The sequence below is a fragment of the Arvicanthis niloticus genome, chromosome 8 (genome assembly GCF_011762505.2).
Source record: "Arvicanthis niloticus isolate mArvNil1 chromosome 8, mArvNil1.pat.X, whole genome shotgun sequence".
NCBI classification, from domain to species: Eukaryota; Metazoa; Chordata; class Mammalia; order Rodentia; family Muridae; genus Arvicanthis; species Arvicanthis niloticus.
Genome location: NC_047665.1, coordinates 8,812,043 through 8,825,015, shown reverse-complemented (window position 1 = coordinate 8,825,015; position 12,973 = coordinate 8,812,043). Strand labels below are relative to the sequence as shown.

Below are 12,973 nucleotides of genomic sequence, written 5' to 3'. Positions count from 1 at the left end.
CGTGTGTGTGTGTGTGTGTGTGTGTGTGTGTGTGTGTGTGTGTGTGTGTGTGCAGTGCCTGTGGAGGCCAAAAGAAGGATATCAGATCCCCTGGAACTAGAGATGTAGACGTTTGTAGCCACTACATGGGAGCTACAAACCAAACATTGGTCCTCTGAAAGAACAGCCAGCGCCCTTAAGGGCTGAACCCTGTCTCTATAAAGATTTGGTTATGTGTGTGTGTGGGGGGGGGGGGGGGCAGTGAATGCATAGGCCTGTGGAAGTCAGAGCATTGGGTTCCTAAGAGCTAGAGTTATAGGCAGTTGTGAGCCACTAGACCTGGGCATGGGGAACTGAATTCAGGTCCTTTGCAAGAGCTGTACATGCTTTTAACTGCTGAGTTATCTTTAGCCCCTTAAATACTTTGACGTATTGTATATTTGTTTGAGGGTGCTCACAGAGGGCAGAAGGTATTGGATCTCCTAAGGTGCTAGTTAGAGGAGATTGTGAGCTGCTTGATTTGGGTGCTGGGACTGAACGTGGGTCTTCTGAAACACCAAGAATTGCTCTGAACAGCTGAGCCATCTCCCTAGCTACTCATCATGGTTTTGAATGTGCATCTGCTTTTGGTCTCTCCCACACTCAGCAAGTGCTGCAACTGCTCTCTCACCCATGTGTTTGCTGGAAACCAAACTCAAGTTGAACTTGGGTTGTCAGGCTCAGGGCCAAATGAACAATCTAGGCTTCTATGGCAATAGGAGGTTTGGCTGTTCTCTTAATGGTGAGTACTTCCTTTTGAAGACATTTCTTTTTCATTCTTACCTAGTTGCCAATAGGAGGCCATATCGAGAATACTACGTGGAGGCCTTTGGAGACCCTTCTGAAAAAGCCTGGGTGGCTGGAAAAGCAATCGTCATGTTTGAAGGCAGACATCAATTTGAAGAACTGCCTGTCCTTAGGAAAAGAGGGAAACAGAAAGAAAAAGGATATAGGCATAAGGTAAAGACCACATATAAACAAAAGAATCTCAAAAATTCATCTTCTTGTGGGTTGGCTTATGGAAGAAACAGTTTTAATAGATTTGAAATATATTATTACATTTAGTTAACAGGATATGTGAAGAAATAATAACTAGAAATTAACATATATTATAGGGATTAGCTGTCTTTAGTTTTCATACAACTTTACACTATTTTGAGAAGTGATTCTACCTACCTCTGACTTAGCAGGGAGAGGTAATGGACACTATTATGGAGTGACCAGTCTTCTTTGGTTGTCTATTTGTTTTTTTGAGACAGAGTTTCTCTGTATATCCCTGGCTGTCTCTGTAGACTAGGCTAGTCTCAAACTTCGAGAGATCCACCTGCCCCTCAAGTGCTGAGATTAAGGTTATCTTTTTTTTGTTTTTTTGTTTTTTGTTTTTTTTTAAGATTTGTTTATTTTATGTGTGTGAGTACACTGTAACTGTCTTTAGACACCCCAGAAGACAGCAGCCGATCCCATTACAGATGGTTGTGAGCCACTGTGTGGTTGTTGGGAATTAAACTCAGGAACTCAGGAACTCAGGAAGAGCAGTCAGCGCTCTTACCCACTGAGCCATCTCTCCAGCCCCCTTTGGTTATCTTTTATGTAAGAAGAAAACAATCAGTATAATGAGGGTTAAGGATCTAGCTCACTGGAAGAGTTCGTGCCTACTAAGCATAAATCTCTTGTTTTAATCCCTAGGACTGAACAGGAAAATAAAAAGAATAAAAATGAAATATTCTACTTACCTTGTTGGTTTGTTTGTTTTTAGACAGGGTCTTGTTCTGCCTTTTAGACTGTTGAACTCAGGCTTTCATCTCTTGCACTTTCCAGGTGCTAGAATTATAGAACTGTTCCCTTAATGTCTAACTTTGATAAAGTGTTTTAGTAGTTTCATTATTTTTTTTCCAGTTTTTAATTCTGTAGTTTTATACCTGCTTATATTTTAGTCATGAACATTTCTTTGTGTGTGAGTGGGTTTTGCTTCCTTTTAGACAGGGTCTCACTGTTGAACAGGCAGGGTCTCAGAGTCTTCAAGAGTGCAGGCATGTGCCACCACACATTTATGTTTATGAAACATAATATGTTTCATTGAGACAGGGTTTCTCTGTATAGCCCTGGCTATCCTAGAACTCACTCTGTAGACCAGACTGGCCTCAAACTCAGAAACTAATAGATGCCTCACGGTATATAATGTGTAAGTTCACTCTCTTACCATCTATCTTGCAAGTCAGTTCTCTGCTTGCATTTCATGCCTTGGAACTCACTCTGTAGACCAGGCTGGCCTCAAACTCAGAAATCCACCTACCTCTGCCTCCCAAGTGCTGGGACCAAAGGCGTGCGACACCACTGCCCGGCTCATTTGTTGCTTTTTAATTTTTCTTTTGTTTGCTGTTGAGACAGGGTCTCTGTGGCCCTGTCTGTCCTGAAATTTGCTAAGTTAATATGTAGACCAAGTTGGCTTTTGAACTCGAGATCTACTTACCTCTGTTTTGGAATGCTGGAATTAATAGAATTTGCCATTAAGCCCAACCCAAAAGGTGTTGTTTGTTGTTTTTGTATAATGTGGATGACCTTGAACTCCTGGTCCTCCTACCTCCACACTCCCAAGTGCTGGGTTTGCAGAAATACATCATCACCCTTAATTTATATGGTGCTGGGAATTCAACACTTGTATCTTTTGCTTGATGCTTTGTTATAGTTTGCTGAGAAAAAAAGTTCAATTTCTTTTGTTAAAAATTGTGAGTGCACATGTGCATATTTGAGACAGCCTTTTGCTATGTGTCCCAGTCTAACCTTGCTCTTTTGTTAAAATATAAGTAACAAACTTGTCATTTGTGGTCTTTTTTTCTCTGTGTGTCTGTCTCTGGTGTCAGTTCATCCATGCCCCCACCCCATGTTGGGCAGTATATCCAAGACCTCAGGCATGTTAGTCAGCAAAGCCGATGAGCTACGTCATCAGCCCCTGCTCTTTAGTTTCCTAGAGCTGAAGCTCCTCCACCCCTAAACCAGAATTCTTTATTTCCTCTTCCCTACTAGTTCTTGTAATTGTCATTCTCTGTCCCTGTGGTCTCACAGTATGTTACAGTCAGCTGATGAGTTTGATAGGCTCTTGCTGTTTTGCCCCAACTAACTGTCAACTCCTGGGCTGCTTAACCTCTTGAGTTGCTGGGACTGTAGTTACACAACATTGTCTTAGTTAGAGTTTTTTGGGGAGGAAAGAAAGTATTCGGCTGACACTTCCACAGCACTGTTTATCGTTGAGGAAGCAAGCAGAGGAGGGAAGATGGGGGTTGGGGGAGGTGCTTACTGGCCTGCTTCCTTAGAGAATCCAGGACTACCAGCCCAAGGATGGTATCATCCCCAATGAGCTGAGCCAAATCCTATTGATAACTAATTGAGAAAAATATCTTACATTTGCATCTCAGGAAGACATTTCCTCAGCTAAGATTCCTTTCTTTCTAATGACAATAGCTTATGTTAAGTTGACAGAGAAAGCCAGCCAGTGCAGTAGATCCGTGTCACCTTGACACACAAATACTTCACTGTTAAGCCTCAATTCTTGCTTTCTTATTCATCCTTAAGATCTCACATTAAAATCATAATAAACAAACAAACAAACCAAATACTTTCTTACTTCAAGAACGAAAAATCAGGGCACAGACAATCCAATCCAAGCAAAACCAAACTCCAGCTGTCCATTTTCTGGGCTCCACCAAAGGGTGTAGGGTCAGTTCTCTGGCTCGATTCCCACTGGCTCCATTCCACTGCTGCGGCTGTTCTTGGTGGTCATCACATGGTACTGGCATCTCCAGAATCCTAGGGTCTTCTGCAACTGGGCTGCACTTTCACCGATAGCCTCATTGAACCTTCTTTGCCTGACCCCCTCTGTCCTGTGCCTTCAACTGCCACTAAGGCTGCAACTTCACCAGTGGCTTTTCACAGTGTCAATCTCCAGCTGCTCTTCATGACTCTTTATGCCTTCCAAAACCACTACCACCTGGATGACTCTTGCATATTACAGCCTGGCTTCCAGCATGAGGAACAACCTTGGCTGCCTCTATGGTCTCAGGAAGTACTTCCTAGAGTTTACCTCAGTGATGCTGAGGTAAAAGATGACTAATTCCTTAGCTCCAGCTAACCAGCATCAATTGTCTCAGTAACTCAAGGTTTCACTTCAGTGGTGCTGGGGTCTTGTTAATTGTGGCTGGTTCTGCAGTCCCAGATGACCAGAGTGACAGATTTAATTTAAAATAGCAGACAGCCCTGACAGTACTTAAATTTGTCTGAAGCTTCAAAAGCCAGGCCTTCATTTTCTGCACTGCTCTCAACATTCTTCCAAGGTCCTACAGAACATCCCATTGAGCTCTTAATACTCTGTGGGTGTTCAAGTCCAAAGTCCCAAAGTCCTTCCAAAGCCCTTCCAGAATATGGTCAGGCCTGTTACAACAATACCCCACTAAGCTGGTACTCACATGTCCTATTGGTACCCACTTTTTGTTGCTGTGACAAAACACGATGACCAAAAAGCACTGTTCATCATTGTTCATCATTGAAGGAAGTTAGGAGAGAAACTCAAATAGGGCAGGATTCTGGAGACTCGAACTGATGCAGGGTCCATGGAGAGAAGTTATTTACCGACTTACTTCCCCTGGCTTGCTCAGCTTGTTTTCTTGTAGAATCCAGGACCACAGCCCAGGGATGGCACCACCCACAATGGGCTGAGCCCTCCCACCCTTGATCACTAATTGAGAAAATGCCTTCCAGCTGGATCTCATGGAGGCATTTCCTCAAGGGAGGCTCCTTTCTCTGTGATAACTCCTGTTTGTGTCAAGTTGACACACAAAACCAGGTGGTACAAACACCTTGCCCAGTTTTCATAGTAAATTGTATAAGAAATAGTTCTTTGAAGCAGGTGTGTTTGTTGGTTCTTATAATTCCAGCACCTAGAAAGCAGGAGCTGGAGGATCACTGCAAATTTGAGGACAGCCTGGTCTACATAGTAGGTACTCTGCCCCAGCCAGGTTTATAGAACAAGACTCTTAGAAAAGCAAAGGGCACTAGTTCTTAGACTGCTGCTTCCCTCAGTGTATGTAACTACTTTTATACTGTCTTTTTCCTTGTCATAATTTGGATAATTCAGAGTTATCAACAAATTTGAGCTGCCATTTATAACAAGTACATGGGATTTGTCTACATTTCTTAAGTTAACATAGTGGCTTCTACTTTATAACTATTCTAATGCTTAGAATTACAAATACTATATTGTAAGGTTGTGTTCTCACAGTGTGCGCAGTTGTTAGGATGGAGGAGCCAAGTTGCTTCTTGCTACTGTTCACAGTGCATAGTAGTGGAGGATGTATCAGATTTTGTGTTGTGTTTTAGTTGTGTAGATTTATTAGATCTCTTTAGAAGAATTCACTAGGACTTTTCTGTTTTGGAAACCTAATCCTAATTTACTTTTATCACTAACATTAACACAGATATATGTGTGATTATGTCTTACACAGTCAGTATAGCACCTGCCAGGAAGAAGCTACCATTCTTGTGAACCTTATATTTTACATATGTTGGCAAGCCTTCTAAGTATTATCTAGTATGAATAGTTAGTAGGTAGAACCTTGCCAAATAACACTGGAGGGATCCAGATCCAGGGACAGACAGGTCTGGAAAAGTGAGTGTGTTTCAAAGTCTGAATGTCCTCATGCAGTTTGTGTACCCATGTTGTTTTGTGTCTCTGGGTTGAGTCATTCTGCCCTGAAGATCACTTGGCTATGCTCCAGGTCATACACAGCAGATAGAGAAGAGCTCTAGTTACTCAATGCCCTGGTGATAGTGGCACTTTAGGTTTCAGGTGCTATGGGGCGCCTGACCCATTCATTCCTCTTGCCTCATTTCTCCATGCTCTTCTTCTTTGAAGCTTTGCCTGCCCGCCTGCTCGCCTGCCTGGCTGCCTGGCTGCCTTTTTTTTTATGCAGTTGAGTATGTGTGCACTTGTTCCATTTCTTATGTCAGGGAGAAAATATTTTTTTTATTCTAAGGTGTAAATATGGAGGAAATGGATCTTGCTTTAGAAATGTAATATTACTACTTTTAATTGAAGTTAATAGCCCGCTCAGTTTTGCTGATAGATGCCAGGTGTGTGGTGATTTTTATGAGACTAGCTGTTCTAGGTTTTTTTTTTCTTTCTTTTCTTTTTCTTTTTTCTTTTTCTTTCTTTTTTTCTTTTCTTTTCTTTTCTTTTTTTTTTTTTGGTTTTGGTTTTTGGTTTTTCAAGACAGGGTTTCTGTGTGTAGCCCTGGCTGTCCTGGAACTCACTCTGTAGACCAGGCTGGCCTCAAACTCAGAAATCCACCTGCCTCTGCCTCCCAAGTGCTGGAATTAAAGGCGAGCACCACCACTGCCCAGTTAGTTATTCTAGTTATGATAGGTAATTTGTTTATTTTTGGTTTTCCAAGACAGGGTTTCTCTGAGTCACCCTGGCTGTTCTAGAACTCACCTTGTAGACTAGATTTGCCCCAAACTCAAGGACTCACCTTCCTCTGCCTCCTAAGTGCTAGGGTTAACTGTGTGCAACACCACATCCAGCATGATAGGCTATACCAATTACATACTGTAGTGTGTGGAATCCTTGGTAGGCAAGTTGTAATAAACTCAGATAATAATATTGGGCAGTTCCATAGAAAGGCATTGAGGAGCTAGGCATGGTAGTGTCTACATAGAATCCCAGCTCAACAACAGAAACGGGACTTTCTGTTTTTCTTTTTTGGGGGTGTAATGGAGGTTCTGCTTGGCTTCAGAAAGGGGACTTTGAATTACAACAACAAGGTTTTAGAGGTAGTGGACATATTTGATCCCAGTATGTGGGAGGCAGAGGCAGGTAGATTTTTTGAATTTGAGGCCAGCCTTGTCTACCCACATAATGAGTTCTAGGACACCAAGATCTGCATAGTGAGACCCTGTCTTGAAGAACAAAAAAGCAAAACAGAACAATAAGATTTTAGGTGGATTCTGATCTGAGATGTTTTTTATCTTCCTGTTTTTCCTTTAAAAAAAATAAATAAATGGTATTCTTTTTTCCTTTTATTTTAAGGTTCCTCAGAAAATTTTGAGTAAATGGGAAGCCAGCGTTGGTCTTGCCGAACAATATGATGTTCCCAAAGGATCTAAGAACCAAAAATGTGTCAGGAGCTCAATCAAGTTAGACAGTGAGGAAGATATGCCGTTTGAGGACTGTCCAAATGATCGTGATTCAGAACATGACCTGTTGCTGAATGGCTGCCTGAAGTCTCTGGCGTTTGATACTGAGCATTCTGCAGATGAAAAGGAAAAGCCTTGTGCCAAGTCTCGAGTTAGAAAAAGCTCTGATAGTATAAAAAGGACTAGTGTGAAAAAGGGTCTAGTGCCATTTGAAGCACATAAGGAAGAACGGAGGGAGAAAATTCCAGAGAACCTTGGCCTAGACTTTATCTCTGGGGGTGTATCTGATAAACAGGCTTCTAATGAACTTTCCAGGATAGCAAACAGCCTCACAGGGTCTAGCACTGCAACAGGAAATTTCCTCTTTTCTTCGTGTGGACAGAATACTGCTAAGACAGATTTTGAGAATCCAAACTGTGATTCATTATCAGGTTTGTCTGAGAGTGCTTTAATCTCTAAACATTCTGGAGAGAAAAAGAAACTCCAACCAGGCCAGGTCTGCAGCTCAAAAGTACAGCTCTGCTATGTTGGAGCTGGTGATGAGGAAAAGCGAAGTGATTCTGTCAGTGTGTGTACCACATCTGATGATGGCAGCAGTGAGCTGGATCCTACAGAGCACAATGCAGAATTCCAGAACAGTGTCCTTGAAATTACAGATGCTTTTGATAAAACAGAGAATACTTTATCTGTGCACAAAAATGAAACAAAGTATTCTAGATATCCTGCCACAAACAGGGTAAAAGAGAAACAGAAATCCCTCATTACTAATTCACATTCAGACCACTTAATGGATTCTACCAAGACAGTGGAGCCTGGAACTGCTGAGATGTCTCAGGTCAATCTTTCTGATCTTAAAATCGGTATTCCTATTCCCAAACCCCAACCAGAATTTAGAAATGATGGTCTCACTACAAAATTCAATGCACCACCAGGCATTCGTAATGAAAACTCACTGACAAAGGTCGGGCTTGCAAATCAAACTCTGTTACCTTTGAAATGCAGACAGCCCAAGTTCCGAAGTATAAAATGCAAGCATAAAGAAAGCCCAGCTGTTCCAGAAACCTCAGCTACGAGTGAGGACCTAAGTTTGAAATGCTGTTCTTCTGATACCAATGGCTCTCCTTTGGCCAGCATATCCAAAAGTGGGAAAGGAGAGGGGCTAAAACTACTGAGCAATATGCATGAGAAAACCAGAGACTCAAGTGACATAGAAACAGCAGTGGTGAAGCACGTTCTGTCGGAATTGAAGGAACTCTCGTACAGATCATTAAGTGAGGATGTCAGTGATTCTGGAACATCAAAGTCATCAAAGCCATTACTGTTTTCTTCTGCTTCTAGTCAGAGTCATATACCAATTGAACCAGATTACAAGTTTAGCACATTGCTAATGATGCTGAAAGATATGCATGACAGTAAGACGAAGGAGCAGCGGTTGATGACTGCTCAAAATCTGCCTTCCTACCGCACTCCTGAGCGTGGGGATTGTTCTTCTGGTAGCCCTGTAGGGACATCAAAGGTTTTGGTGTTAGGAGGCTCCACACACAATTCTGAAAAACCTGGAGATAGCACTCAGGACTCAGCTCGTCTGAGTCCTGGTGGGGGTGACTCTGTGTTATCTGGAGAATTATCTTCTCCCCTGTCCAGCTTAGCTTCTGACAAAAGAGATCTCCCGGCTTGTGGTAAAATTCGCTCTAACTGTATCCCAAGGCGCAACTGTGGCCGAGCAAAGCCATCATCCAAATTGAGAGAAACCATTTCAGCCCAAATGGCAAAACCTTCAGTAAACCCAAAAGCCTTAAAGACTGAGCGAAAGAGAAAGTTGAACCGCCTTCCAGCTGTGACACTTGCTACTAACAGACTGGGAAACAAAGAAAGTGAAGAATCTGTGAATGGCCCATCAAGGGGTGGGGCTGAAGATCCTGGTAAAGAAGAGCCTCTTCAACAAATGGACCATTTAAGAAATGAAGACACCCATTTTTCTGATGTACATTTTGATAGCAAGGTTAAGCAATCTGACCCTGATAAAATTCTTGAAAAAGAACCTTCTTTGGAGAACAAAAAAGGCTCAGAGCTGGGCTCTGAAATGAACATTGAGAATGATGAGCCCCATGGTGTTAATCAAGTGGTGCCTAAAAAACGGTGGCAGCGATTAAACCAAAGGCGCCCTAAGCCTGGAAAACGTGCTAACAGATTTAGGGAGAAAGAAAACTCTGAGGGTGCTTTTGGAGTCTTACTTCCTGGTGACCCCTTGCAGAAGGGCCGGGACGACTTCTTAGAACAAAGAGCGCCTCCTACAAGCATACTTGAGGACTCGGCAGCAGATCCCAATCACATCAGCCCCTCTGAACCAGTTGGGCCTCGACTGAGTGTTTGTGATAAGTCCAGTGTCAGCATGGGTGATGTAGAAAAGGAGGCAGGAATTCCTAGTTTGATGCCACAGACCAAGCTCCCTGAGCCAGGTAAGGACTGTATCTGGTAAAGAATGAAGATGATTTGTTGATAATGTTGCTTTTCTGACAAGTTGCTCTCTTGAAGGCCCTGGGTCTGTTTGTTGTAATGGAAAATGTGTTATAAACTTGGAGTCAGAGTTACCACTTGAGTAAGAAATGGTTTTAGCTAGAAGACTGAAATTTAAATCTGGGATATCTGTATTTTCAAACTTTTTAGTTTTGTTTTTTCTATTACTGGGCATTGAATTTAAGACCTCAGTGGATATTCAGCAGAGTTAATTTCTTTCTTTTTTTTTTTTTTAAAGAATTTATTTATTTATTTTATGTAAGTACACTGTAGCTGTCTTCAGACACCCATATGAGGGCATCAGATCTCATTATGGATGGTTGTGAGCCACCATGTGGTTGCTGGGATTTGAACTCATGACCTCTGGAAGAGCAGTCAGTGTTCTTAACCACTGAGCCATCTCACCAGCCCCAGTGTTAATTTCTTATCAGAAGCTTTTTTTCCATTTTGTAAGTCCAACAATTTTTTTCTCCTTTCCAGTTTCTTTTGTTTGTTTGTTTGTTTGTTTGTTTTTTGAGACAGGGTTTCTCTGTGTACCCCTGGCTGTCCTGGAACTCACTCTGTAGACCAGGCTGGCCTCAAACTCAGAAATCCGCCTGCCTCTGCCTCCCAAGTGCTGGGATTAAAGGCGTGCACCACCACCGCCCGGCTCCTTTCCAGTTTCTTATCTTATAAAGTTAACTGACATTTTGGGATTGAGGAGGTTGTAGGCCTAAAAATTTAAGTGTAGTCATTAGTGTACTGGTAGTAAAAAGACTGGAAATAGGTTTCCTCTGATCACAACGTAAGAGGATGCACATTTTTATAGAAATCCTATCTCATGGTTACCTTCTCATTCTGTTGCTTTGAGACAGGGCCTCTGTTGTTCTGGCTTGGCTGCTTGGATTTTTTTTTTTTTTTTTTTTGGATGGGGGAGAAGTTTAACATCTCATGGAATGCTCTTTTATTGACTCTTTTTGCTCTTGATACTTTTTTGTTAGGGGTCATAGTCAAGAAGCTACTGTCCATCCCAGTGTGCTTTATTGTTTCAGGTCTTGTACTTTTGTTTTATTGTTGTTAGTTTTTTTTTTTTTTTTTTTTTTTTTTTTTTTTTTTTTTTTTTTTTTTTTTTTTTGGTATGGTGGAAGGCAAAAGCCCTGAATTCTTTTGATGTGAATATACAGTTCTCCCAAAATAGTTTGTTGAAGAAACTATACTTTTTCCATTGCTCTTTCTTATGTCGCCTCAGCTTCCTGAGTGCTGGGATTCTAGATGCAAGCTGTACAAGCCCAGCTTCAGAAGTTTGGGAATGTTGAGCTGCTTGGCCAGTGCACCAGTAAACTGTAGGCTTCATAGGCTTTATTTTTTTACGTTTTATCTTTATGTGTTTCAGTGTGTGGACATGAGTGCAGGTTTCAACAGAGGTGAACTAGAGTTATAGGTCATTGTGAGTCCCTTGATGTGGGTGCTGGGAATCAAACTTGGATCCTTTGGAAGAGCTCGTAACTGCTGAGTCATTTCCTTTTGCTGAGTCATTTCCTTTTTTTGTTTTGTTTTGTTTTGTTTTCTCTGTAACCTAGACTGGTGGAGAACTAGCTCTGTAGACCTAGCTGCCTCTGCTTCCTGAGTACTGACTGGCACAAGCTCAACTTTAGATTCTTTTTTAAATGACTCATATCATTTATTCAGTCTTGGATTGACTATTTCGAGGAATTTATTCAGTTCTTCTGGATTGTCCAGTTTTGTATAGTTCCTAATGATACCAGTTGTAATGTCTCTTTATGATTTAAGCCCTTTTTTCCTTAATGTTACTAAGAGCTTGTTATATAAGGCCTTGGGATAGCTCCGCAGTAAGAGTGCACACTGTTTTTGCAGAGTACCAGAGTTAGGATCCTAGCACACGCATGTGGAGTAGATCATAACTGTCTGGAACATCAGCTCCAGGGATAGAAAGGTCTCTTCTGGCTTCTGCAGACCTTGCACTCACATGCACACATGGTGTGTGTGTTGTCATGTCATGTGTTTTCCCTCCCCCACCCATAATAAAAAATTGAATATATGTATATAACAAAACAGTAGTTAATGAGAAAAGAGAGCAAGGAGGGGTATATGGGAGGACTTAGAGGAAGAAATGATATAATTGTACTCTCCAAAAATAATTTTTAAAAATTGAATATATTTTTCAAAAAAATTCTGCCGGGCAGTGGTAGCACACGCCTTTAATCCCAGCATTTGGGAGGCAGAGGCAGGTGGATTTCTGAGTTCAAGGCCAGCCTGGTCTACAGAGTGAGTTCCAGCTTCTGATTTTTGCTCTGTTTCTTGTATTTTTTATCTAAGTTTTATTTATTTATGCTATACTTTTTTCCTTCTGCTAACTTTGAATTAAATATAGTTTTCATATCTTAGGCTGTCCTGGAACTTGCTGTGCTGGCTTTCTACTTGTAGATAGATATTCCTTTCTGTCCCTACTTTCTGAGCATCGGAGTTATTGAAGATATATGTCACTAAACTTGACACACACTATTTATTTATTTATTTATTTATTTATTTATTTATTTTTCTTTTGGTTTTTTGAAACAGGGTTTCTCTGTGTAGTCTTGGCTGTCCTGGAACTCTGTAGACCAGGCTGGCCTCGAACTCAGAAATCCACCTGCCTCTGCCTCCCAAATGCTGGGATTAAAGGCGTGTGCTACCACTGCCCAGCGCACACACACACACACACACACACACACACACACACACACCCTTTTAAAATTAAAAATACCAAAACTGTGTATGTGTGTGTACAGGAATGTACTGTATACTGTATGTTTGTCAACTGCTGAACTATCCATCTCCAGAGCCTTACTTTAAAACAAATATACAAAAATCATAGGTAGTTACTAATATAAATACCCTTTTTAGTACTACTTTTGCTGAATATTGTAAACTTCAGTCTGTTGTATTCTTATTTGTCTCAACATACTTTTAATTTCTCTTAGTAATTTTTTCTGACCTGATGGTTTTCCAGAATTCAGTTTTATTACCATATATGTATAAAATTTTCTCATTTTGTACTGTCAAAGATTTCTGCTTTCTTCTCATAGTGGCTGGTAACAATAGTGTTTTAGTCTTCATAAATTTCTTATGACAGTGTGAACATGATGTATTTTGGGGTCTATTCTCTGTATACTTGAGAAGAATGTATATCCTGCTATTTAGTGGGAGTGTGTGTGTATATGTGTGTGTTCTGTCCAGTTACCTGCTGTGTTCAAGTCTAGTTATCATCTTATGC

General features: G+C 41.2%; 1 protein-coding gene across 12 annotated transcripts in view; it reads left to right on the top strand.

Moving 5' to 3' along the window:
• The window catches only part of Nsd1 (nuclear receptor binding SET domain protein 1), a 108,462-nt gene that overhangs the window by 26,261 nt on the left and 69,228 nt on the right, over window positions 1-12,973 (top strand). For 11 of the 12 annotated variants that reach the window (XM_076938972.1, XM_076938976.1, XM_034509901.2 and 8 more), the window contains 2 exons: window positions 806-978; window positions 7,097-9,662. In XM_076938972.1, coding sequence (XP_076795087.1) covers window positions 806-978; window positions 7,097-9,662 — 2,739 coding nt within the window. Of the gene's footprint in view, window positions 1-805; window positions 979-1,704; window positions 2,838-7,096; window positions 9,663-12,973 lie in introns of those variants that run through there. The other variant, XM_076938980.1, reaches the window with a different exon arrangement.